This window comes from Notolepis coatsorum (assembly GCF_963971535.1).
Source record: "Notolepis coatsorum genome assembly, chromosome: 1".
NCBI classification, from domain to species: Eukaryota; Metazoa; Chordata; class Actinopteri; order Aulopiformes; family Paralepididae; genus Notolepis; species Notolepis coatsorum.
In genome coordinates, this window is record NC_140165.1 from 26,869,077 (window position 1) to 26,896,212 (window position 27,136).

Below are 27,136 nucleotides of genomic sequence, written 5' to 3' on the forward strand. Positions count from 1 at the left end.
TGTATTCCAGTAAAGGGGGCGATTATCACAGAATCTTTATATTTTCCTGAAACTTAAAAAAAACTAGCGTTTTTAAAAATGGTATAAAACAGAAATGAACCGATTTAAAAAAAAAATCCGTTTAGACAATGTTGACTGCAAACAAGTCATTGATAAGCGACGGCCAGATTAGACACAGCCATAATTTAAGACATAGTTTATGCGTTAGCAAATATGAGAGCTCTATCATTGAAGTGCACCGAGCTCCGGCATTGAAAGTGTTAAAATCATTGGACTTCCGGTCAAATATTTAAAAAATAAGGATCCTCAAGTCAAAGTTTATAATAGTTGTGATAATAATGATAATTATTGGGGGCGCTGGGCCATTGTTTAGGGAAAGCCCTGCTATCTGTTCCAAGATTAGAAATGTATAGCGTTTAGTGTTGCTGAAGTCCTGGTGACATGTTGTTCACAATCTAAGTCGCTTTGGATTTCTTTTCTACATGAACCGTTCCATCTCTCTTCCTGTGTGTGTTTGTGTGTTGAGAGACTATATGGTGTGTGTGTGTGCACAGGGGTGTAGCTCCAGATTCTGGGCCCCATGAAAGAATGTATTTGTAGGCCCCCAGTGAATGCAAGCGCGCGAGCGGAATTTTTTTTGGCAATTTTTTTTGGATGAAAACGCATAATATGGTTTTTACCTATACATTCGGATCAGCAGTTCAGCACCTGCACTGTTGGTGGGTGAGCCTAGTAAAGGATGTCGCATTGCGTTCATCTTCAATGAATGGACCAATGCAATAGTCTACCAAAGCCCCCCCTCTCTCTCTATATATCACACACACACACACACACACACACACACACACACACACACACACACACACACACACACACACACACACACACACACACACACACACACTTCAGAAACAAACATAGTATCAATGAGAGCATCAATAATACACCTGAGTGATGTCTAGTAAAAAAGTAAAAAAAAAAAAAAAAATTGGGCCCCCCCCCAGTGCTGGGCCCTTGGAATCATCCTAAGCTACCCCCCCCCCCCCCAGCTACGCCCCTGTGTGTGCATGTATCCTCCTTCTCTGAGATGCATGCTAGTCGACCACACAGCTCTGAACCTACATGACACACACTTGTCCACCAGCCTGGGGCTTTTTATCCTTTAAAAAACAATTTTATTATTTATTTATTTGTATAAATCTTTTTAGTGATTTTGTTTTTTATTTATAATTGTGTTGGTACTTTAAACCTCTTGTTCTTTTTTATGTCTGTTATCATTTACATTTTTTTAACACATACACACTCTTGGTGCTCAAGAGTTGGCTCACCCTGACATCACAAAGGGGGGGTGGTTTACATATCAAGTTCATCTTTTCTGGTCAAGCTTCCATCCTTCAAGTTTTTTCTCATCTTCCTCAACCCCATTGAAGAACGGAATATCATCGGCATACATTTTGACGACACTGCTGATTGGCCGACAGCACCTGTGGAGCCCTAATGACCCCATCTGTTCCACCCCCCCCCCTCGTATTTTTAAGTTTGCACCTGTTTTATTTCTTGCTCTCCTTCACTCTTCTCCCTTTCATCTCCCCCTCCCTCCCTCCCTACCCCCCACACTTCTCTGTGGATTGTCCCCAACTTCCTGTCCTGACCCTCGCAGGCGCCACTCCCCCTATAGGACGCTTGAGCCGGTCCGCCCGCCCGTTGTCCCTAACGACTACGTCTCGAGCCCGACACGCAACATGGCGCCCCCCCAGCAGAGCCCTGCACGCACTGCATCCGTTAATCAGAGGAACCGCACATACAGGTACCCCCCACCCTCCCCTCTCCTGTATGCTCTCCCAGCCACACCTCTGAAACGTCCTCCTCCCTCTCTTCCTCTTCCTCACTGAAAGAGCAGCAGCAGTACACGACTAAACTGAGACCCAGGACACGCCCTAAACATGCCCCGCCTCCCTCTCTCCCTTTTTGAAAATGACCAGTCCTGATAGGTTGTAGATGCTATAATTAACACCAACTGCCCTGTCACTCGGTCCAATCCGGTTGACATGAGGGTTCCAAGTCATTCTTCTTAAAGGACCAGACCAGTCTGTTTGACATGAGGGTTCCAAATCATTCTTGCCTTGATAGCCCTTCTTTTTTCATAATGATTTACCGTTACTGAAATTGTAACTGAAATGTCTGCGAATTTGCCCCTGCCAATAGGCTCCCATTGTATCTGAAAGTGTGTCTTAAATACCACACGAACCCATGAAAGTCACCACATCTGACTAATGCCATAATCTGAGGTGCATTTATCTCCCTGAAAATCTTTAGTTTTTTCTCTCAAAGATTGTGTCTTAATACGGTGTCTATAAAGGAAGAAGAGGAATTCTTCCTCAGATACCGTATTATATCACAATAGAAAGTGACACACATGATGTTAGCATAGACATTTTAGTCAGATGTGGTGACTTTCATGGGTTTATGAAGAAGAAGCCAATGACTAGGCAGAAAATAACCTTTTCTTTTCTGTAAAAGATTTAAAAAAAGAAAGGGCGCCTTGATTTTTGTATCAAGGCAAGAATGACTTGGAACCCACATGTTGAACAGACTCGGTATGGTCCTTGTAGGTACAGAGAAGGTTTCCAAGTCTTGTACTAGTATACACATAGATTAGCGATTTCTAGAAAGATCTGGTCAACCTGTTTCCTCTCCTCTGCGCAAAGCCAGGTAGAGATTAAGAGTTGTATTTAGCTCCGGGTTTAGCTCTGTTTCTATGGCGATAATCATTTTAAATGGACAGCGCCAGCCTCCACAGTCCTGTCGGCTCAATGTCATCTACTCTCCTAAGACGATACACTCTTTATGGCAAGATATTCACAGATGCCTTGCTGTGATGGACAACAGAAGCCGTGGTTTCCCCCCTCGTGTGTCCCTTTTCAAAACGGTCAAAAGCCCGATGGCCACGTTGTTTTGCCCAGACTCATTTCTCAGCACCAGTCTTTTTTATCATCACTGCTCCATCTCCCTGACATGCATCCTCTTCTGTCTCCAACGGTCTGCCTCCCGCTTTATGCTGTTTATATCTATGTCATGTGTCCAACATCACTAATATGTCACCTGTCTTGTTCTCCGTGTCACGTGTCTTTGTGAGGCTTCCGACTTGCTTTTTTATTGCTTGTCCATGGTCATCCCCAATGGCATTAGCTACTCATGTAAACCCATCCAGTGCTCTTGAGGGGGGCCAGAGGGAATACTGAGTATTGTGTACACAATACAGAGTTGAACTGTGTCCCAGACTGCTTACAATCTTTGATGCCTGATAAAGGTGGGCATGCACTGGTCTGAACTCTTTGGTTGGAAGGGCATATCATTATCATACTCACGATGGATACGCTCTGACCTTAAGTGAGGCTAGCTTCTGCCCAGAGCCGACTTGAGCCGGTTGTTGGGGGAACTGACCCCATCCCACTACGCAGACCTGACTGAGGCAGATGATCTCCAGAGGGCAGGCACTGTCTGGACAGTCATCCAGCACCGTGTTGAAACTGAGTCATCCAGCACCAGGCTGAAACAGTCATCCAGCACCGTGTTGAAACTGAGTCATCCAGCACCAGGCTGAAACAGTCATCCAGCACCGTGTTGAAACAGTCATCCAGCACCGTGTTAAAACAGTCATCCAGCACCACGCTGAAACAGTCACCCAGCACCGTGTTGAAACAGTCATCCAGCACCACGTTGAAACAGTCACCCAGCACCGTGTTGAAACAGTCATCCAGCACCGTGTTGAAACAGTCATCCAGCACCACGTTGAAACAGTCACCCAGCACCGTGTTGAAACAGTCATCCAGCACCGTGTTAAAACAGTCATCCAGAACCACGCTGAAACAGTCATCCAGCACCGTGTTGAAACAGTCATCCAGCACCATGCTGAAACAGGCATCCAGCACCGTGTTGAAACAGTCATCCAGCACCATGCTGAAACAGGCATCCAGCACCGTGTTGAAACAGTCATCCAGCACCGTGTTAAAACAGTCATCCAGAACCACGCTGAAACAGTCATCCAGCAGTGTTGAAACAGTCATCCAGCACCAGGCTGAAACAGGCATCCAGCACCATGCTGAAACAGTCATCCAGTACCATGCTGAAACAGTCATCCAGTACCATGCTGAAACAGTCATCCAGCACCGTGTTGAAACAGTCATCCAGCACCAGGCTGAACCAGGCATCCAGCACCACGCTGAAACAGTCATCCAGCACCGTGTTGAAACAGTCATCCAGCACCAGGCTGAAACAGGCATCCAGCACCGCGTTGAAACTAGAGATGGGCATCGATTTTCTAATATTCCAATAGTCGTTAAATTATAAAAAAAAAATCTTAATAGTTTTTGCTTATATAATTTTGTCTCAGAAAATATATTTTCCCTTGTTTTTACCGGCAACTACACTATGTAGTATGTTGATGGGTCTTTCACACCGTGCCGGAGCCGGTTCCCGTGTTGAAACAGTCATCCAGCACCACGTTGAAACAGTCACCCAGCACCGTGTTGAAACAGTCATCCAGCACCGTGTTAAAACAGTCATCCAGAACCACGCTGAAACAGTCATCCAGCACCGTGTTGAAACAGTCATCCAGCACCATGCTGAAACAGGCATCCAGCACCGTGTTGAAACAGTCATCCAGCACCATGCTGAAACAGGCATCCAGCACCGTGTTGAAACAGTCATCCAGCACCGTGTTAAAACAGTCATCCAGAACCACGCTGAAACAGTCATCCAGCAGTGTTGAAACAGTCATCCAGCACCAGGCTGAAACAGGCATCCAGCACCATGCTGAAACAGTCATCCAGTACCATGCTGAAACAGTCATCCAGTACCATGCTGAAACAGTCATCCAGCACCGTGTTGAAACAGTCATCCAGCACCAGGCTGAACCAGGCATCCAGCACCACGCTGAAACAGTCATCCAGCACCGTGTTGAAACAGTCATCCAGCACCAGGCTGAAACAGGCATCCAGCACCGCGTTGAAACTAGAGATGGGCATCGATTTTCTAATATTCCAATAGTCGTTAAATTATAAAAAAAAAATCTTAATAGTTTTTGCTTATATAATTTTGTCTCAGAAAATATATTTTCCCTTGTTTTTACCGGCAACTACACTATGTAGTATGTTGATGGGTCTTTCACACCGTGCCGGAGCCGGTTCCCGTGTTGAAACAGTCATCCAGCACCACGTTGAAACAGTCACCCAGCACCGTGTTGAAACAGTCATCCAGCACCGTGTTAAAACAGTCATCCAGAACCACGCTGAAACAGTCATCCAGCACCGTGTTGAAACAGTCATCCAGCACCATGCTGAAACAGGCATCCAGCACCGTGTTGAAACAGTCATCCAGCACCATGCTGAAACAGGCATCCAGCACCGTGTTGAAACAGTCATCCAGCACCGTGTTAAAACAGTCATCCAGAACCACGCTGAAACAGTCATCCAGCAGTGTTGAAACAGTCATCCAGCACCAGGCTGAAACAGGCATCCAGCACCATGCTGAAACAGTCATCCAGTACCATGCTGAAACAGTCATCCAGTACCATGCTGAAACAGTCATCCAGCACCGTGTTGAAACAGTCATCCAGCACCAGGCTGAACCAGGCATCCAGCACCACGCTGAAACAGTCATCCAGCACCGTGTTGAAACAGTCATCCAGCACCAGGCTGAAACAGGCATCCAGCACCGCGTTGAAACTAGAGATGGGCATCGATTTTCTAATATTCCAATAGTCGTTAAATTATAAAAAAAAAATCTTAATAGTTTTTGCTTATATAATTTTGTCTCAGAAAATATATTTTCCCTTGTTTTTACCGGCAACTACACTATGTAGTATGTTGATGGGTCTTTCACACCGTGCCGGAGCCGGTTCCCGAACGTAATCTCCCGGCGCGTTCACACCGGGATTAATTGGTTCGGTACGTGGAAAATTGGAACGGCATTTTTTTGGGTTTTTCGTTGTAAACCGTGACATCATCAGTGGGCGTGTCATATTCTAGGCTGTCAAGACAAGCGAAAACGAAGAGCAGAGGTTCGGCATTGCACACAATCGATCCGTTCAACAGGAAGCGATTTGCGACTTATCTCAAAATTTGATTAGATTCCAATGTGTTGTTATTATACAGCACAAGTACAATACACCATCCAACCAGAGTGGATAGATAAATGCTCCAGAAAAGAATATGCGTGGAGAAAGGCTTAGTGAGCCTAAGTGCGCTATCACACATACACACACACACACACACACACACACACACTGTATACGTTCAAAATGAATCATTCCATCAAAGTAGGCTTCTATTATTCTAATGTCTTCTTTTATTGGGTATCATAGTAGTAAGTCCTACTGTAAAACATGACATATTAGCATGACATCTGATTTATTAATGCCTAAATTGAACGACTGCAGACAAGTGTAAACTATGGATTAGTCAGTTGCAGTTAATGTTGGACGCTTTAGCTCAACTGGTTAGTGCAGCTGCCTGTGGTTCCTATGATCCCATGTTCAAAACTCTGTTACACAAGTTTTCTTTTTTATTTCATTAATTTCTTTATTTCTGGAGCATTTGATAGTGTATTGTACTTGTGCTGTATAATGACGGTACATTTGAATTAGATCTCATCTTGAGATCGCTACCTGTTGAGTGGATCAGCATGGTGCAATGCCGAACCTCCGAAGCTGTTTTATATATGGCACATTTCGCCACTGTCGTGTTCATATGGTTGTTTACCTCCGCCTGAGTAACGCCCCCCCTTGATGACTGAGGACGGTGGAACGTTGGTTCTGCTTAAATAAGTGTAAACGCGGGCTGTTTCGCCAGAAAGCACCAAGGTTCAGAGTAGGGCTGGGCGATATGGCCAACATTTTTATCACGATAATATTTTTCATATCACTCTATCGATATTAGTATTAAAAAATATGTTTTAATTATTTAAACAACTAATTGTTAATTTTGCAGCAATTCTTTGTCGTTGCCGCCATCTTTATTGTTACAGTCCCTCACTCTCTCAGGCTGCAGCTGGTTTGAAAGCTAAAGTAAACGGGCTTCTCTGCTGGCTGTGGCTCCAGGGGAGTTGAACAGTTCTGGCTCTGCTAGTTTCTTTTGCCGCTTTTTTGGTGGACAAACCACTGCACCGTGACTCGCGACTGGAGACTAGCTCTGCTAGCACACATAGCCTACTATGTACAGATGGTTTCAAACTGTATTTTAAATTAGAAAGCAAACTAAATAAATGGACAAGAGAAGGATAAATCTCAATTTGGTCAGTATTGTCATTTGGACAAGCAAAGCCATTACTTTTTAAGTTGCAAGAAAGACAAGTCTGTCCACTGTCTCTGGTTTTAAAGCTGCCCTGTTGCAGGTCACAATACAAAATTATTATAATTGTTTTATCAACCGACAACCACGTTTCATATCTATATCGAGGACAAATATATCGCAATAGTTATCGTTTTATCGCCCAGCCCTAGTTCAGAGGCTCCAGACCAGAACGGAGCCGGAGCTTGAACCAGAGCCCTGACGGTGTGAAAGTGCCCTGAGAGGGGACCCTATTAACTGTTACACCACTGAATGGAATGCTGGGTACAGGTAGCATAACAGTCTGTTAACAGCTGGGAGAACAGAAAAGAAAGATGAAGAAGGAGAGACTGGAGATGTTACATGAGAGTCATCCAGCACCGTGTTGAAACGGTCATCCAGCACCGTGTTGAAACAGGTAGTCTGGACAGAGTCATCCAGCCAGGTCCAGCACCGCATTGAAACAGTCATCCAGCACCGCGTTGAAACAGTCATCCAGCACCGTGATGAAATCAGATCTGCACCAGTGTGTTAGTTGGACCAGAGGCCCATGTTTATGCCTTGAGTGTGTATATATTTGTGTGTGTAATCTGACGTATGTGTGTGTGTGTCCGTGCGTGCCTACCATCAGTAGTGGGAGCAGCGGTGGCAGTCACCCCAGCAGCAGTCGCAGCAGCAGCCGAGAGAACAGCGGTAGTGGCAGTGTGGGTCTGCCGATCGCCGTGCCCACCCCGGCCCCGCCCAACGCCTTCCCAGGTAAATGCAAGCTTCCTGCTCCTGCGTAGCTACTTCGTTGCTGTTCAGTGTTCCTAACGTTAACCCTTCGGTGCAATGCAGCCTGAGACGGAGGAAGCACACGTTGTGTCTAGCTAGCGTCAGCTGTAATGTTAACATCAGTGTTTTGTAGCCGGTGGAAATGCAATTGTAGGCCTATGGCAACGTTTGAGAAGTATGGGGGAAAGACTAGAAAACAGTAGCTATTTACAAAGATATACAAGAGGAGCATAAACATTAATTTAATAGGGACAGCTGGACGAGGAGAGACGGCAAACTGAAGACCTGAGGTCAGAATGGAGAAATATTTCAGGGGAGCAGAGATGAAGATGCCGCCCCCACCCCCACCACCACCTTACCTACACACAGAAAAGTCACGTTAGAAGCAAAACAAGCCTGTGGAAAAAACAAGCAAGACACCGGAGAGCAGAGAAACGTTGTTTACTTTCTGAAATCAATTAGATGATCTATTTTAGATGTCTGGTATAGAGTTGCTATAACGCAACTCTAAAACCTAACTGATTATGGTAGCCTAAACTATCTGAAAGTGTGGTAATGTTCATGAATTAAAATGTTCATGGAAAGGACCAACCAAACCAAAATGTACTCTTCAATTAGATTTTCCGTGCTGCAAGGTGGAACTCGAAGCCTTTCCTCAAGGTTGGCCGGCCGGTTGGCCGGTCTGTGTATATGTTGCCTTCTCCCGACAAATTAATTCAATGAGGGTGAAAGTGCTGTTTTGATTTATTTTATTCATGAGGCTTTATAAAACAGAATCCATGTACCAAGCACCCACAGAGATAACGTCCTACTGGCTGCTAAAGCGCAAGTTAAATTGTTATCTCTACAGCTACTTTCTTGGCTTGTGAGCTACTTTCCACGACAAATGACCAGCTCAACATGATCTACCAACCAAAAGAAAAAATCTCAAACTTGTGAGGAGGCTAAATAGCAACAACTTTAATGTCATGCCACCAGAAATAACACCAAAAAACCTGTTTGCTGTCTCTCCATTTCTTATCTCTCTCCATCTCGTATTTATTATCTCTTCCTCTATCTCTTTATCTCTGTCTCACTCTCTGTCTCTTCTCTGCCTCCCCCTGTTTCTATCACTCTCTCTTCCCTCTATCTCTCTCTCCCTCCCTCCTCTCCATATCTCTCACACGCCTCTCTATCTCTATCTCCCTCTCTCTCAATCTCCCCCTCTCTCTCGTTGACTTTTCCTTCACTTCCCTGTGAAAACCACAAGAAACTAAACTAAGTGACACAGTGACTGCGCACGCACCCAAACACATAACCAGCGGTGCTCTCCATGGTTCTGAAACAACAGTAAGCTATCCATTGTTGAACACACGGCACAATACACACACACAGCACAATACATTTCAATAGATTTAGGCTGGGTCTCCTTATTCTGATGACTTGCACTGAATGGAGTGAGCCCGGGTTGCATAACCCGGACAGCAGCTGCTGATGGCTAGTCTCAAGCAACCCTCCAGATGATCATCAGTCATGGTGGAACGGTATTTGGTCTTAATGATTTTCATGTGGGAAAAGGCCGACTCACATAAATAAGTGGAGTCAGAAAATGCAGTCACTGGCTGCGGTTACATGGTGACTTTTAATTCCGAATTATAACTTCGGAATCAAATCATTCGGATGTAAAAAAAAATCATGCGAGTTTACATGTCAAATCTTAATTCCGACAAGGTGTTTACATGAAAGTCACTGTCTAATCGGGAGTTTTCGAGTCATCGTAAGGTTTGGGGCTGGGAAGGCTTCTGATTGGGTAAACGTAAACAGGATGTTAACGTCATTACGTTTACCAGAAGTAAACAAACAGCTGCGACCGATATTCTCAGCTACTGTGCTAGCGTACCAAACAACATTAACCAGACTCTCGGTGTGTCTATTCTGCTAACGTTAAAGGCCTCTACATGCTACAGCAACTTCAAAGCAACTGCACCACAACATCGACAAAGCAAAGGTGTTGCAGGCCTTTATGCTTCTGCAACATCGACGCACAGCCTATGTAACATTGTACCCCGTATGTAGCAACCCATTGATAACAAGCAGACAAATAAGCATAATTTTTACTTCCGGGCGGGGGGTTTCAAAATAAAAGAGCGACGTCTAAAAGCACCGTAAATACGTTTATTCTTTACAATATCTAATATATATATCTATACACGAACCTAAACTAATCTAAAGTTAGTTTAGGTTCGTGTTAACGTTAGATAATGTACAAAATAAACCTATTTACGGTGCTTTTAGACGTCGCTCTTTTATTTTGAAATCCCCAGACGGAAGTATTATAGTGTCTGTTGCTAGCAGCTTCACTTTTGCCGGCCGGTTCTGTGCTTTTTCTAGCTAACGTATCATCATTCGTTTCCAAAGGAGAGGAGAGAAAGACCGCGGCTCACATGCAGCTCAAACTACCTGTTGGAATAAATTAATTGATTGATGTTTAACTTGTCCCTGTGTGTGTCCAGTCATTTCGACTAGCAAACGTTGTATCTAACGTTACCTCAGGATACCATTGTATTTAGTTGGTTAGCTATGTAGCTATTTTGTGGATAGCATTTTGTATAGCATCAATACTAGCTGGCTGGCTACAGCTTTATTTACTAAATTATGGAGGCTTTTTAATCGTCAAGGTAAGAGAGGATTTGTCATGATCAACTGAAGGCGTATGCTATGGAACAATATATGCCCCTGTTCGCGATCATCTATGTGTACTGTAGCCTATGCGCGATCATGTGCAGAAAGACCGGGGGGAACTAATTCCGAAAAAGCGTTTACATGGACAGAAAAAGCTTTAATTCGGAATGATAAACGGAATAAACCGGCCACTTACATCGGAATGGATTTTATTTCGGAATGGCCATTTTCATTCGGAATTAAGTATTTTCAGATGTTTACATGATAACTTTAAATAGGATTTAACGTTAATTCCGAATGAAAAGGGGAATAAACTGTCCATGTAAACGCAGCCAGGCAGCACATTTCCTCATGTTTGGATACTTTCCAAAGTACAAGTTCCAAAATTGTCGACCATGGGCCAACGACTTCAAGAGAATGTCGTTCTGCAGTGACGAGATCTCATCCTCCAGTGTAGACAAGTTCATGTGAAATGGTGTGAATCCAGGGAATCAACCTCAGTGTCCTCTCCAAACGGAAAGCGCACGCATGTAGCGATCGGCTTGAATAAAGCAAAGTCTGACATTTTCAATCTGCTCTGTGTAGCGCTCTTCCCTTCCTTTCACTTGCTCCCCTTGCTCCCTTTGCATTTTGGGTTAGACAGATTGGTCGCTCTTTATGTCAATCAAGTCACACCTGTGTCTAGTGGCAGATACCATAGGGGGAGGAGGGGCAAACTGATATTAAATGCATTTTTATTAATGACACACGATCTACCAGCATAGCCTTTGTGATCCACGTATTGGGCACCCCTGATCTGCCGGATCTGATTTGAACTGGTTTCAATTCTGATAGCTGGTTTGTACTGGCAGAAACTCAGAGTGGGGCTGTTTTTACTGCATAACTGGCAGACCAGGCCACAGCTGATAAAAAAGCTGGCCTGTTGTAAATAGGGATGGGAATCGATAAGATTTTATTGATACGATTCTATTATAGATTCTGCTTATTGATCAGATTCCCTTATAGATTCCTGATAAATTGTTAAATTTATAATTGAACTGGAAATAAATAAATTGGAAATGCAACAGAACTAAGCTGGTTAGAATAACAACATGCAACTTGACATTTCTGAGCCCCCATGTCAGAAAAAAATATACCAGCCTTTTTCGGCCACAAAAATCGACCCGCCAAGCATATTTCTTACCGGCCCAAAGAAATACACATCTTTGTGTCACATATAGACTAACTCAAAAGATAAGACGCATATACTGTACATATGACACGTATATCTATGTGTACATGTAAGTAAAGATAACTTAATATAACGTTTAGAAACAGGAGCAGTCTTTCAAGTGTATTTAAAGGTATGTGCTTGTTTGTCAGGTATATGTACAGACTAGAGATCAGTACAGTACAGGTAGTGCAGGAATACTTGCATGATTGACATTATTTGTCATGTTTTCAAACTCTCTTTGGGTGTTTGCAATTCATGGGAAGTATATGTCTCTGATATCTTGGTACAGTGGGCAGGTTGTTAGAAAGTGTAGCTCAGTTTCCACCTCTGCTCTGAAATGGCTGTTAGCCTAGCCAGCCACAGAGGGTCTTGAGGAGAGGCTCCGATTGAATCCGGGACACTGGCTCTGTTCATGGTCACGAATGGATTCCAGCTTCAATGATTTACTATGATAAATGTGTAGTTTCTGTTTTTCTTTTTGACATACTTGCGGCACACGGAACAACTCATCGCTACAGCCCAGCGTCATACTGTGTAGACAGTCTCTTGAAACACAGCTATCTCCAAACTACCACTCCTCTCAAAACTTTCTTTTGTTAGGTGGTCCCGCTCTCGCTGCCGCGTGGGTTTTCTTTTTAGCAGTCTGCTTACTCCTTCCATAGTTCCACATATTTGTAACCCATTAGCTAACGTTGGCTAATCAGGACAGAAGAGTAGCGGATGTGACGTCGGTAAACAAGCCAATGCACAAATGTTCCCAATAATATTTTGAGGTTGCACAGATTACATTTCGGGAGCATATGCAACCAAAACGGTCGCAATTTCCAGCCCATTCGTTTTTCATTTAGGTTTTCCTAGTCAAGGAATCAAATAGTCTGATATGGCTGCATGCGTGGCGCTAACGTTATTGTTTTAAAATGTGCAACTGTCGGAAAAACTTGGCATCGATACGAGGAATCGATAGTCACGGAGGCATGCGATTCCAGGAATCTGACAATTAGGAACCAGCTCCCAACGGGAACCGGTTCTCGATTCCCATCCCTAGTTGTAAATAATCATTGTGTACCAAGCACCCACAGAGGTGACATCTTACTACTGTAGCTGCTAAAGCATGAGTTAAATTGTTTGTCTCTACAGGATTTGATTTTAACTGGTTTAAATGACCATAGCTGGTTTGAACTGCCCGAATATCAGAGTGGGGTGATCTTACTGTCTTCTATTATTTTGTACTATGATCCTACTATATCTATACTATGTACTCAAAAGTGTAGCACTCAAGTTCGGCATTGTTAGACAAACAATACCACTTATAGCCGCTAGAGGTGTACCCCTCTTGCTGACTTGTTGTACACAATTTACAAGAATTTCCCCAAGGGTATCGATAAAGGAATATCTTATCTTAAGTTGCGTTTGGATACAAGCGTCAGCTAAATGACTAAATGTAACATCCTAAGTCATCATAATGCACGTAATGTTGCTCGGCGTAATTTCCTAGTTTTATACCAACAAATATTCATATTAAAGACACGGAAACTTCATGTCTATGGGTTCAAAGGTCAAAGATGCAGCGGCTTCAGCGATGTTAGCACCAGTGCTTGTGACGCATTATTGGCCTATCCTTCTCAACTGTGTTCGTTCCCGTGTAGATGGGTGTAAGGTCTCACTGTGCCTGAAAGTAGCGACCGGTTTCTCTTCTGATCTCTGACTCTATCTGGCTTCACTGCGTTCTCCTCTGATATCCTGTCTTTCCTTCCCATTTCTTCTTTCCTCTTTGACTCCACCCCCTTCTTCCGACGCCGCAGGTACAGCCCCTGCTCCCTCTAACCCGGCTAAACCTCCCCCCAGCACCACCACTGCCACCACCCCTGGTCCCCCCACCACCGCACTAGACGGCCCCCCCCAGGCCCCTAACCCCCCCGTTGAGGTCCCGCCCGTGCCCCCTCCCCCTCCCCAGCTCCCTGCCTCTGCCCCCATTAGCACAGGCCCTGCTGCTTTCGGCAACCCCGCACAAGGTGAGTGGTCCACCCCTCACTCACCCCATCCCTCCTCACCGACTCCTCCGTACACTGCCACCCAACCACCCTCCATCCTCCTCCCTGGACTTTCATCTTTCCATTGTGGTGCGAAATTTCTTCCAGACGTGACATTGGTTCCCTCTGCCTAACAATCTTTTATGAACTTATCAAAGTGATATTTGCCTTTCTATACAGTAAGCATCTATCGTCAAGCTGATATTTGCACATGAAAATGTATCTATTGGATCTAGGATGTATATTTATCAAATGCAATAATTTCCACAGAAAATTGGCTTAATGGAGAAGTTAGCCTAACGGAACCTATCTTGGCCTATTGTTGCCATGCACAATACTGAAAAACCAAAACGATATGGTGGAAAATGGTTGTATTTGATATATACACCGGTTTCACACCACATGTATGTGGAAGGAACCAGTTTCACATCACATGCTTCCCCTCACCAGAGACTCCTCCCATCTCAATGCATGCTTGTCCCAAGGATGTTCCGGCATGTTCCTCCTTTCACTCCTTACACTCCTTACAGACTCTATGCTAGGCCATGTGTTGCTGGTTCCCGGCTGTATATGTACTAGGGATGAGCATGAGTGATCGATTACTCAAGTACTCGCCGTTTCAACTGAATTCTAGTGGTTTTTGAGGGTGCTCAAATGATTTTATTATCACAAAGTGCTTGTTTGTGGCACTGAAACCGAAATCCCGCTCTGAAATCCTGCAAGGTGTGAGTTGTTGCAGGAAGACTACACTGGTCAGCTGTGGAGCATGAGAGCGTACTGCGAAAGCTTTGTTGTGTTGAAAGCTAGCATAGCGTTATCTAAAAGATAAAAACAGTGGTTCGTGTTTGCACATTTCCAAATTGTGCCAACATGTCGCTCACTTTGGGTAGCGTTCATAGACTACTGATACGGACATAGTATTCCATGAGTGGAGAGACCTGTTGCAGACAGAGTGGAGGTAATATATTTATTGGAATAGAATAGAAATCCTTTATTTATTAATAAAATCGTGTGAGAGAACTCTGCGCTTGAGACCTATCTTGTTGTTGCTGCAGCCATGCGCTTTTAAGATGCATTCTAAAAATGTATTTCCCTAAACAATTACTCAAGCACTAATTCACGCGAGTGCTCGATCTGGGAAACCATTTCTCATGCCCACCCCTAATATGTACCGCTACACTTTGCTCGCTTCATATCACAGCCGGGCAAATGAACATAGACTGTAATGAACCTTTGATCTCCAGAGCGAAGGTATGTCATGTCATTTTTTATTTACTTACTCACGCATTTTATATCACCTGAACACAAAATCTGTGCCACTTATTTGTCAAACGCTTGCCCCGAAGTTGTTGAAATGGTCAAACTTCTCAAAATGAGTGTTTACTGGTGGCGGACATCTTGATTAGAATGTAATATTGTTTATTTTCACTCCCCATTCGTATTGAAATTGAGATGTTGGACCATTTCAACAACTTCAGGGTAAGTGTTTGACAAATAAGTGGCCTGGATTTTATGTTTAGGTAATATATATATATATAGTCAAGTTAGACTGCGCTCACAAGTTCCCACACTGGGTGCTGTAATCCCATAAAGTTCAGTATATCAAAAAGCAGGGTAGCCGGACCAGCACTCACAGGTTCAATGTTTTTTAATGGCAGCCTGAATAAATAGCAGACATGTTTCGGACAATGTTCTTCTTCAGTTGGCTAGCCATATCACTGAAGAAGGACATTGTCCGAAACATGTCTGCTATTTATTCAGGGTGCCATTAAAAAACATTGAACCTGTGAGTGCTGGTCCGGCTACCCTGCTTTTTGATATACTAATGTTTAGGTAATATGAAATGCTTCTGTTAATTTGCCCGACTGTGATATGAAGCAAACAATGTGTAATCGCCTCCTTTCTATAATTTTCATGAGGCTGATGTTGGCCATCGACGACGTGTTATTTTTAATGAATTTGATGATAATAATTACTTGCATTTATATAGCGCTTTTCTAGACACTCAAAGTGCTTTACAATGTAGGGTGGAAATTGCCTCCTTCACCACTACTGGTAGCACCCAACCTTGGGCTACGCAGGCTCAATGGCTACCATACACTGGCACCAGGCACACATCACAATACACAATGGCTGAACGGCTCAGGAGACAGGGATTGATATCAGTCAATTAAGGGGAAGGGATTATTAGGTAGCCTTGATGTCAGAGACCAGATTGTGAATTTGGCCAGGAACGTCGGGGAACCCCCTAATCTTTGCGATAGGCGTCCTGGGTTCTTTAGCGACCGAATTCAGTCAGGACCTCGGTTTAGCGTCTCATCCAAAGGATGGCACTCGCAGCTGTATGGTGTCCCTATCACTGTAAGAGGGGCATTGTTACCGACAAGTCCAGAGGACAGAGTGCCCCCTGCTGGACAACAACACCACTTTCCGACAGCAGCCTTGCTTGTCGGGGGCTCGAACCGGTGATCTTCCGATCATGAGTCCGGAGCTCTACTCATGTAGCCACGCTGCCGGACATGATGATGATGATGATGATGTACATAATAATTTTCTATAAATAATATCATCCAGCCCTAGTTACGGGTTCTTCATGAAGTGTGCCGCACGTTCACGTCAACGTTCACACGCACAATACACGCTTACCTAGGATTTGACTTGATTCAACAACAAAGCAGTCGGGGCAATGGCAAGCCGAAAACGGTCGCAAGTGTTGTTACACTTTACAAAGCTAGATACAGACAACGCTGGCTGCAATATTATATATATTAATAAATAAATTATGCTAATAAATTATTTGAAGTTTGGATTACAGTAGATTACATTTTTAGAGACTAAAGTACCGAAAAAAGGTACCGTTGGGTACCGGTATCGATGTTCCGGTTCAAATGTGAACGGTACCCAACCCTAGTCATGGTGTTATTTGTTGTTATTTTGTGATAGCCTACCATGTTATTATTATAATTTTTTAAAAGATGTATAAAGCCAATGGTCAGGCCAAATCATTTAACCAGATTAGGGCCGTGTTCAAAGGGTGTAATCAAGGCTTCAGACTCGGGACCTTTGCTTACAGAACGTTTTTAGAGGCTGTCGCAACAGGGAGAAATGTTTTTTTTTTTTTTTTTTTTTTTTTTTTTTTTTAGCTTTTTCATGGTCAGACACGACCGACAGAGGAGAGGGAGAACGGGAGAGGAAGTGGGGAGGACATGCGACAAATTATCCCCCGGGAGCGGGAGGCGAACCCGGGACGGCCGCGTAGGTGTGCGAGGCACTATGCGGTGCACCACGAGGGCGCCCCAGGGAGAAATGTTGAGCATCAGATAGATTCTAAAAGCAATGAATAGTTGTCCATTACATCATCGTTTTGTAATGAAATAACCGGTTACAGCAGATCAAATGACAAGGGTTACCAAGGAGCTGTGTTTAGGGTAGGAAATGCATGACACATGAGAATACTATGACTACAGCTCGGTCCCCTGCCCTCTGCTGCCACCTGGTGTTTTGTTTAGAGAACACTATGACTACAGCTCAGTACTCAGTCCTCTCCTGGTTTTGTTTAGAGAACACTATGACTACAGCTCAGTACTCAGTACTCTGCTGGTTTTGTTTAGAGAACACTATGACTACAGCTCGGTACTCTCCTGGTTTTGTTTAGAGAACACTATGACTACAGCTCAGTACTCTCCTGGGCCCTCATTTATCAACGTTGCGTACGCACAGATATGTGCGTAACCCGTGTGTACGATCGTTTCTAAGCAAAGTGTGGGACTTATCAATTTGAACGTGTGCTTGACTTTGTGCGAATATTTACGCACAGCTCCGGCCATGCGTACCTGGCGCCCGGTGGTAGAATATGAAGACTGCAGTCTGCAACGCGGAAATAAGCTTCCGTGCATTAGTTTCAACACTGGCGTGTTCAACTTCTGTATGACCCGTAATTCATTATAGTTCATTGTAAAATAGCGACAGTGTAATTATAACGTGCTCACGTGCGAACAAGAGGTTGGCCTGCTTGTTTGGCACGGGGGGGGGGGGCAGACGCAGAACACCCACCTCCAAACGCGATTAAATATTGTTTCAAAATAAAAAGCTAAATACTATTTTGTGTCATGTTTCCAAATAAGATTGGTCACAACAAAATACTTTCTACTTCAATTTGTTGGTTAGAATAGATTACCTCCGTTGAAACTTCACTGAGACTAACAGTCTATTTGTGAGCTCCCGCACAGACGTGATAATAATAATGGCTTCATTTTATATAGCGCCTTTCAAGAGACCCAAGGTCGCTTTACATAGATAGGCGAGGGGGGTAACAAAGTAACAAACATAGTGGACAGACACAACATATAAATATGATGATGGAATTCATTCAAGTCCTCTCCACCCTCGGGTCTTTGCCACCGGCACGGTCTATCGTGATATTGGAGATGGATCGAGCAATAGACTGTTACTGTAGCTGTCAAAGCTCCATCACAAATGCAGTTATGTGAATAGAAAGGGATTCCACTCAGTCAATGTTGCGATGCGCATTTGCCTGATACATGTCGTTGCTGCATGCCGGGAGGAAAGGCAATGCTGCATGTTTTCAATTCATTAAATAAAACGGATACTTTTTGCAAGGGTTTACTGACTGTCATACAAATAATCAACCAACTACATACTGTAACTTTTCAGTGCACGTTCTTATTTACATTGTGACAACAGCCTTGTGAGCTCCCGCACACAGACATGATGGAATTCAAGTTCAAGTTTGTATTGATCACATATAGGCAGGCTACACATGGCGTATAGGCTACATCATACATGGCAGTGAGATTCATTGTTCTTGTATATGCTCTCGTATTATTGTAATATAGGCTACCTAATACCGACATCAAAATAGATTGTATGCCTCTACAAATCATATGCAGGTAGAACATTGACGGAAAATCCGTCGCGATTTGTAATAAAATTTAGGAGAACTTTAATCCCTGGGTATTAATCGAACAAAACGGAAAAAGGCAGTCATATTCCAGCACGGTCTTTATTAGTTAATATGGTCTTTAAGTTAATAGATATCATATCCGACATCACCGTACGTGTACATGTCTGTCAGCATGTCTTGTATTTCTCCCATAACACACTTCGCTCGGCTTAGTCCACTTTTCTACATTTCATGGGGGTGTTCCATTGCCGTATATGGTTAATTACGGGCGGTGCTATATGCAAATACTTAAAATCGTGCACGAGCATGGAGCGTAGAACTTAATGGTATTTATCACGACCCGTGTACGCACGTGTGCTAAATCCCGATTTCTGTGCGTACACACATTCTAAATTCTGTGCTTAAGAACGGAAATAGAACACTTTCTAAGAATTGTTGATAAATGAGGGCCCTGGTTTTCTTTAGAGAACACTATGACTACAGCTCGGTCCCATGCCCTCTGCTGCCCCCTGGTGTTTTGTTTAGAGAACACTATGACTACAGCTCAGTACTCAGTCCTCTGCTGGTTTTCTTTAGAGAACACTATGACTACAGCTCGGTACTCAGTCCTCTGCTGGTTTTCTTTAGAGAACACTATGACTACAGCTCGGTACTCAGTCCTCTGCTGGTTTTCTTTAGAGAACACTATGACTACAGCTCAGTCCTCTGCTGGTTTTGTTTAGAGAACACTATGACTACAGCTCAGTACTCAGTCCTCTCCTGGTTTTGTTTAGAGAACACTATGACAACAGCTCGGTACTCAGTCCTCTGCTGGTTTTCTTTAGAGAACACTATGACTACAGCTCGGTACTCAGTCCTCTGCTGGTTTTCTTTAGAGAACACTATGACTACAGCTCAGTCCTCTGCTGGTTTTGTTTAGAGAACACTATGACTACAGCTCAGTACTCAGTCCTCTCCTGGTTTTGTTTAGCGAACACTATGACAACAGCTCGGTCCTCTCCTGGTTTTGTTTAGAGAACACTATGACTACAGCTCGGTACTCTGCTGGTTTTGTTTAGCGAACACTTTGACTACAGCTCGGTCCTCTGCTGGTTTTGTTTAGCGAACACTATGACTACAGCTCAGTCCTCTGCTGGTTTTGTTTAGAGAACACTATGACTACAGCTCAGTACTCGGTCCTCTGCTGGTTTTCTTTAGAGAACACTATGACTACAGCTCGGTACTCAGTCCTCTGCTGGTTTTGTTTAGAGAACACTATGACAACAGCTCGGTACTCAGTCCTCTGCTGGTTTTGTTTAGCGAACACTATGACTACAGCTCGGTACTCTGCTGGTTTTGTTTAGAGAACACTATGACTACAGCTCAGTCCTCTGCTGGTTTTGTTTAGAGAACACTATGACTACAGCTCAGTACTCTGCTGGTTTTGTTTAGAGAACACTATGACTACAGCTCGGTACTCAGTCCTCTGCTGGTTTTGTTTAGAGAACACTATGACTACAGCTCAGTACTCTGCTGGTTTTGTTTAGAGAACACTATGACTACAGCTCAGTACTCTGCTGGTTTTGTTTAGAGAACACTATGACTACAGCTCGGTACTCAGTCCTCTGCTGGTTTTGTTTAGAGAACACCATGACTACAGCTCTGTCCCCTGCCCTCCACTGCCCCCTGGTGTTTTGTTTAGAGAACACTGTGACTACAGCTCGGTGCTCTTGCCTGTGTTAAAGTGCTCTCTGCTGTCTCTCAGGGGCTCCTCAGTTCTACAGTATGAACCGGCCGGCGCAGCAGCAGCCCCACAATCCACCGGTCGGAGGCTCCCTGCCGTACCGCCGGCCCTCCTCTGTCACCGGGCAGCCCAACCAGAGCCAGCAAAACGGAGGTCCTCACTACAACCAGAACCCAGGTACACACACGAAGAATGGGAGTGTTAATCTTTTTTCTTTTTTTTTTATCTACTTTTTCTCCCATTTTCTATTTTTCTCCCATCCCAATTTCGTATCGTCCAATTCTACCCTCCCCTGTCTCGAACGCTGTTAGGCCATGCCTCCCACAAGCCGGCTGCAATGTGGACCAAGCCTTACATCACGTGTCCCCTCCGGTACTCGAGGAAGCAGCCGTCGCATCTTTTCACCTGCACAGCGCGATCTCTCAGCGGCGGGGGTCTGCGTGGGAGGGACACGCCGCCCCTGCCGCTTCCTGATTCTGCTGCGCAGGCGCACCAACCGACCTGTAGGAGTCGCTGTCCACAACGTCCGATCCCCACCCATCAGCTTCCCACCACCTAATACTGCCAATTGTATTAGTATGAACGACCAGCCAAGCTGATAGCAATGCGGAGAGCTGGGCTCGAACCCAGCGTCTCCTGCATTGGTGGTGAGCGCCTTGCCCACTGCACCACCTAGCCGCCCTTGGGAGTGTTAATCTGTGAGAATAATTGGAACTCTTTCTAAACCGTGTGAATTCAGTTTGGAATTGTGTTTTTGGGATGGCAATCTTGAATCGCCCGGAGCGTGAATGTGGTAAGTCGCCTGTCGCCTGTGTTGAACTATGAACCTACACAACAATCAACACTCAATTAATCATGCAGCCCTAGTCTATACCTGTTGTGTTGACTGAGTGTGATTTGGAACACCTCTGTATATGTGACGCGGCGTGATCTAGGTCAGATTTTGCCGGAGCTTTGAGTGCTTTGAAATGTTCTCCATCTCTTTCCTTATTTGCAAAACTTAATACGACTTTTAAATGTGTTAATTATTGTTAGATTGTCCAACAGTATTATTTTCCTCGCTGTGTGAAAAAACTACAGTTGTGTTGGAGGGGAGTGGCTAGTAGTTTCTGTCTCGGGTGTCTGATGAGACGCACAGAAATGACAGCCGGCACCAAAATCCATTCTGAGACAATGGGCCCAGTACTTTGTTGGTGGTGTGAAAAAATATGCAGAGAAACATTCATATCTTTGGAACTGTTTGTGTTCAATTGTATCTGAATCGGGAGATTATCTTCTCTCTGTCAAAATTGAAAGTGTATCTCTCCATCGCATAAAGGCTGGCTGGCAATGCGCATAGAATAAGGCATCTACTCCAGTACGTGCTCCGCAAGTCTGTAAGCTTGCGCATAACTGAGTATAGAGAGAGGTCTCTATAGCAGACCGGTACCTGGCCGTGGATCATTTGGTACCGGGCTGCAAAGAAAGAATAAAGTTGTTTAAAATTAAATGTATTTTATTTTCATTAGTCTTCCAGGTATTTTATTTAGATTTCTTTTTTTTAATAAAGGCTGGCTGGCAGTGCTCATAAGGCATAATAAAGGCATAACTGTAAGGTTATTGAATTTCTCTAACGAATGCATCTATTTCATGATCTGCTCGCTCATAACGAGTAGATAGGCGCAGAGAGGTGGCTCCGTCACTGACTGAGGGTAGCGCACACACAATACAATACACACAAACCACGTAACGACTGTAAACTGTCTCTCACATCATAATAACAAAGCCACATTTCTGATCCCCTGCAGAAACAGTCCAATCCTTTGAAGCGCCGTCGCTCTAAACAAGCGATTGTGGTATCATCTTGGTTAATAAGACATAGATTGAAAAGTATCCCCCCGATTTGTACAAGTGGTGGCTTATTTTGAAGGTATGAACTTGTACTTTCATATCATGTAAAGAAAGAACATTTTAAGATTTGCTCTATAAAACCTCAAGTCTGTGCCTGGTCACATATAATCTCCTTCTGATGTCATCAGTGTGATTTGAAACACCTGTATATATAATCTCCTTCTGATGTCATCAGTGTGATTTGGAACACAAATGTATATAATCTCCTTCTGATGTCATCAGTGTGATTTGGAACACCTCCGTATATAATCTCCTTCTGATGTCATCAGTGTGATTTGGAACACCTCCGTATATAATCTCCTTCTGATGTCATCAGTGTGATTTGGAACACCTCCATATATAATCTCCTTCTGATGTCATCAGTGTGATTTGGAACACCTCCGTATATAATCTCCTTCTGACACTGGTCATCTGTGTACAGTGTATTTTCAATCTCCCCATGGTCTGATTGCCCTGCTCTCGTTCTGTTTAGATTGCAGTACGTGTGCGGGATGTCCCATGGTTTGATTGCTCTGCTCTCGTTCTGTTTAAGGCCCAGTCCCAATTCCATTCCCTTGGCCCTACCCCTCGTTTTAGAGTGCCCTCGACTGGATAGTGGCCCTTCAAAATTAAGCTACACGGGGTAGGGGTTGAAATCTTTACCTAGGAAATGGGATCAGAAATAGGTAGGGCCAAGGGGGGGCTATTGCGATCGGCCCTAAATTGCAGTAGGTGTGCGGGACATCCCATGGTATGATTGCCCTGCTTTTGTTCTGTTTAGATTGCAGTAGGCGTGCAGGTCTCCCCATGGTCTGATTGCCCTGCTCTCGTTCCTCTGCATCTTTTATGAAAATATCTTTTCTGCCCTGTCGTCTCCTATCAACGCAACTGGCTTCACTGACTAAACTCCCGACCTCCTCTCTCTCTCTCCTATCTTTGTGTCTACTCTTTTTTTTCTATTTTCTCTCTGTCCATCTGTCTGTCTGTCCCCTGTCCCCTTATCTGCTGCGCTCTGTCACTCTCCATTCCTCTCCGACATGTGTGTGTGTGGGCGTGTGTGTGTGTGTCCTGTCTGGTGGTAGCAGGCCCTCTCGCGCCCCCTCCCCCATCCATGCAGATCACCCCGCAGCTGCCTCTGATGGGCTTTGTGGCGCGGGTTCAGGAGACCAGTAAGTAGGCGTTTAGCTCCTCCCCCTCTGCATGTACTTTTAGCTCCTCCCCCTCTGCATGTACTTTTAGCTCCTCCCCCTCTGCATACTTTTAGCTCCTCCCCTTCTGCACATACTGTACGTGTTCCGCGGCCAGTCGGCACGATGGGGACAACATTTAAAGGGAGACCTTGATCTACTCCAGATGTATCTTTAACCCTTAACACATTGAGTGCCACGCCACTTCCGGGAAGTGACCCCTTCCTTGCCGTTCATTAACCCCATGTAAACGTAGTTGTAGTTTGTAGAGCTAAACCTATATTTTATAGTATAGCTATGGGTCTAATAACGCCGTCGAGTCTTAGTGAGTTGCTTCTGGTCAACGTGCAAAAAAGATAATTTTTTCATCCGTACATTTCCGTTTTATACCGTTTTGAATATTAATATAGTTTGGTTGCTTCTGAGTAATTCCAGGGAAAAGACGCTAAAACAGCGTTTTTGTGTAATTCAATAAACACGCTGTAATTTTTCGCCTGATTATCGGATCTTCCTGAAATCAACGCTAGACCATCATTATTATCCTTCCTCGTGCCCGCATGCAATGTAGTTTAGACCGGCGCGGCCCCTATCCCCCCCCTCCTGCAATTGATAGCGTCAATCGCGGTAGAAATAAATATCAGATCAACGCAAGCTTTCATATTTAGTATCCTTACCTGTTCTCTGAAAAATTATCAAATTATCTCATCGCCATTCCAGTTATCCACAGCGATCCTGTCTCCGACGTTGTTGGGCATTGCACTTCAACAGGCGGGCGGGGTCAGTAGTCCAAACTATCCCTGCAAGCGTGTGTTTTGCCAGAGTGTTTAGGACCCGCCCCCACGCCGCAGCTCGGTAGAGAAAAAAAACGAACCCGTTTCTAACGGGGTGCAATAATGCCCGAAGGCGTTAGAGGCCGCATAAGACCGTCTGCCAGCTCAGACACATTCAGTACAGCATGCACAAGGTGCCCCGCTGAATTATGAATGGCAATTGCGAATAAAATAAATACCGTGAGAAAAACGTAGATCTACGTTTCCGGCACTCAACGATTGGGCGACAGAAACGTAGTTCTACGTTTTCGGCAACCAAATGGTTAACATGTTCTACGTTGATTCACAATTTGTATAAGTAATGTTTTCCACCAAATTGTTCAATAAACTACTGAAAATGTCTTGGCATCGGGAGCTCCAGTAGCTCACCGCGTACCTCGAACGCTATTTCGGCGTCGGGGACAACCGTGCGCGTCACGGATCTGGGGTACACGAGTTCGACTCCCGGACTCGCCGTATTTTCTCAGAGTGTCTTTCCCCCGATCTATACCCCATTCAACCTGTCTCTGTCGGTCATACTTGACCAGAAAAAGCGATAAACGCTAAAAGAAACCAGCTGACTGGTCAAAGTTTAAAAAAATGTCTTGGCATCTATGAATATGCTAATTGGCAACAAGCACCCATTGATATTTACCAGGAATTCCAAGTTGGCAGCTTATATTTCTGTGTATGCTGCTTTCTGTGTATGCTGAAGCCATTCTCCTACGCAGAGAGTTGGACGACGTCCCGCTGTCAAACTTCTCTGCCCAAACAGGAAGTAAAATAACCGGTGCTACCTTTACTCGTATTATTTTCATATATTGAATAAATAATATTATATTATTGTCGTCGTATTTTTTTCTTATAAATATAACCGAACATTTGTAAATCATTTAATTTCACAGTGTCTGTGCAGCCTTGTTTATTCACGGTCTCCATGGAAACGACGACGAATGCAGCCATGGCGGTCTGGTTTCCTTGCGCAAAAAAGACACAGCACTATAGTCCATTTACTAAATGTTCAGACGAGCCTCATTTGGGGTCATTAGTGATACTCTGTATGCACCCAATTCAACGTTATAGCCACATTTTCTTTCAATTTAATTTGGTAGCAGACGTCTACGTCTTGCTTTGGTACAAGTCTTTGCCCTCTTGGGGCGGGGGAGTCTCGGAGGCTGCGACGGAGAGGCGTAGAGACGGCTCTGTGTAGGAGTGTGTGCTGAAGCTGGAGGTGTGGAGTTACCACGAGAGGTTTGACCTATTCAGTCAATGTCCGCATTCCTCGTTGAAAATACTGCTAAATAACTTGTGTTACACATGGCTTTTGATGACCAACACTACCATGTCAGTTTAACCCATTAATGACTACCGATTTATATTTAGCATGTTAAGGAAAAGCCACACAGAATTATTGTTAAGAGGTAGAAACTACCTACATTTATTTTTATTTTTTTCACATATTTATCATTTAGATAAAGTTGAAAAGTTGAAAAAACAACTGCAAGGATAAGTTAAATAAAATAACGCAAAACAATGATTTGACATGCTAAGTATCAGATTTACATTGGATCAAAGCACTTATTAAAATGCAACTTCTGAATCTAATGGTACCAATCCAATGGTTATACCATTTTATATAACCCCTTGTAGTTTAAATACATACACAAATACAACCAATTATGATAAATATGTGAAACGTTTTTCTTTCTTGCCACATCTTAACAGTTCTCACAGAAGATGTTGTTTCTACATTTTAACAGAAAATATTCTGTGGGGTGCTTTTCATAAATGTAAAATATAGTCGTTAGTCATTAATGATGTATGAAAAAAGGATGTTTTTGTATGAGGACACTGTAGGCTCCTACATTGATCGATCTAAAAAATGTCAACTGATTTGTGCTCAGCTCAGCTACGACTTTACGTGCTGTAAAGGAAATTATAAAATTCCACGTGGACATTAACGGGTTATGGAAAACGGAAGATAACCCCCCAAAATTGCCTCAATTTCAAAATGTCGAGTTATCCCTTTAAGCATGGATGTCATTATGCTTTTAAACGTGTTTGTGCATGTGCACGCAGCCATGTTTTTGCACGAGGCTTGTGCTCCTCATATATCCAGTCTCTCGCTGTCATTTCTACGTGAAATCCCTGTGAACATTTCTCATCTGTATTAATCCAACTTCTTGTCTCGTCTTCTATACACAACAAGCATGGACCCTGCATTCCCAGCTCCCATCTCGCACGCATGGGAATTCCAGTTTAATCACCAGTGTTCTGTTAGCTCAGTGAACTCTGCCTTTTCTTCCCCGCCCCGTCCCGTCATCCCAACTCTTAGTCTCAGACGTGCCCCCTCCCCCTCCGCCTGCCGAGGAGCCCGTGTTTGAGGAGCCCACGCCCCCGCCTCCCCCACCGGAGGACTATGAGGATGACGAGGAGGAGGAGGAGGAAGAGTCAGCGGTGGTGGAGTACAGCGACCCCTACGCCGAGGAGGATCCCCCATGGGCCCCGCGCACCTACCTGGAGAAAGGTGCTCATTCACCCCTAACACACCGTCTTTCTGTCACTCCTACCTGGAGAAAGGTGCTCATTCACCCCTAACACACCGTCTTTCTGTCACT

General features: G+C 44.2%; 1 protein-coding gene across 3 annotated transcripts in view; it reads left to right on the forward strand.

Moving 5' to 3' along the window:
• Positions 1–27,136, forward strand: part of abi2b (abl-interactor 2b) — a 56,296-nt gene that overhangs the window by 26,309 nt on the left and 2,851 nt on the right. Inside the window, exons 5-9 of one of the 3 annotated variants that reach the window (XM_084326368.1) lie at positions 1,661–1,807; positions 7,960–8,084; positions 20,675–20,830; positions 23,605–23,691; positions 26,854–27,045. In XM_084326368.1, coding sequence (XP_084182494.1) covers positions 1,661–1,807; positions 7,960–8,084; positions 20,675–20,830; positions 23,605–23,691; positions 26,854–27,045 — 707 coding nt within the window. The remainder of the gene's footprint in view (positions 1–1,660; positions 1,808–7,959; positions 8,085–20,674; positions 20,831–23,604; positions 23,692–26,853; positions 27,046–27,136) is intronic. The other 2 variants (XM_084326369.1, XM_084326370.1) reach the window with 2 other exon arrangements.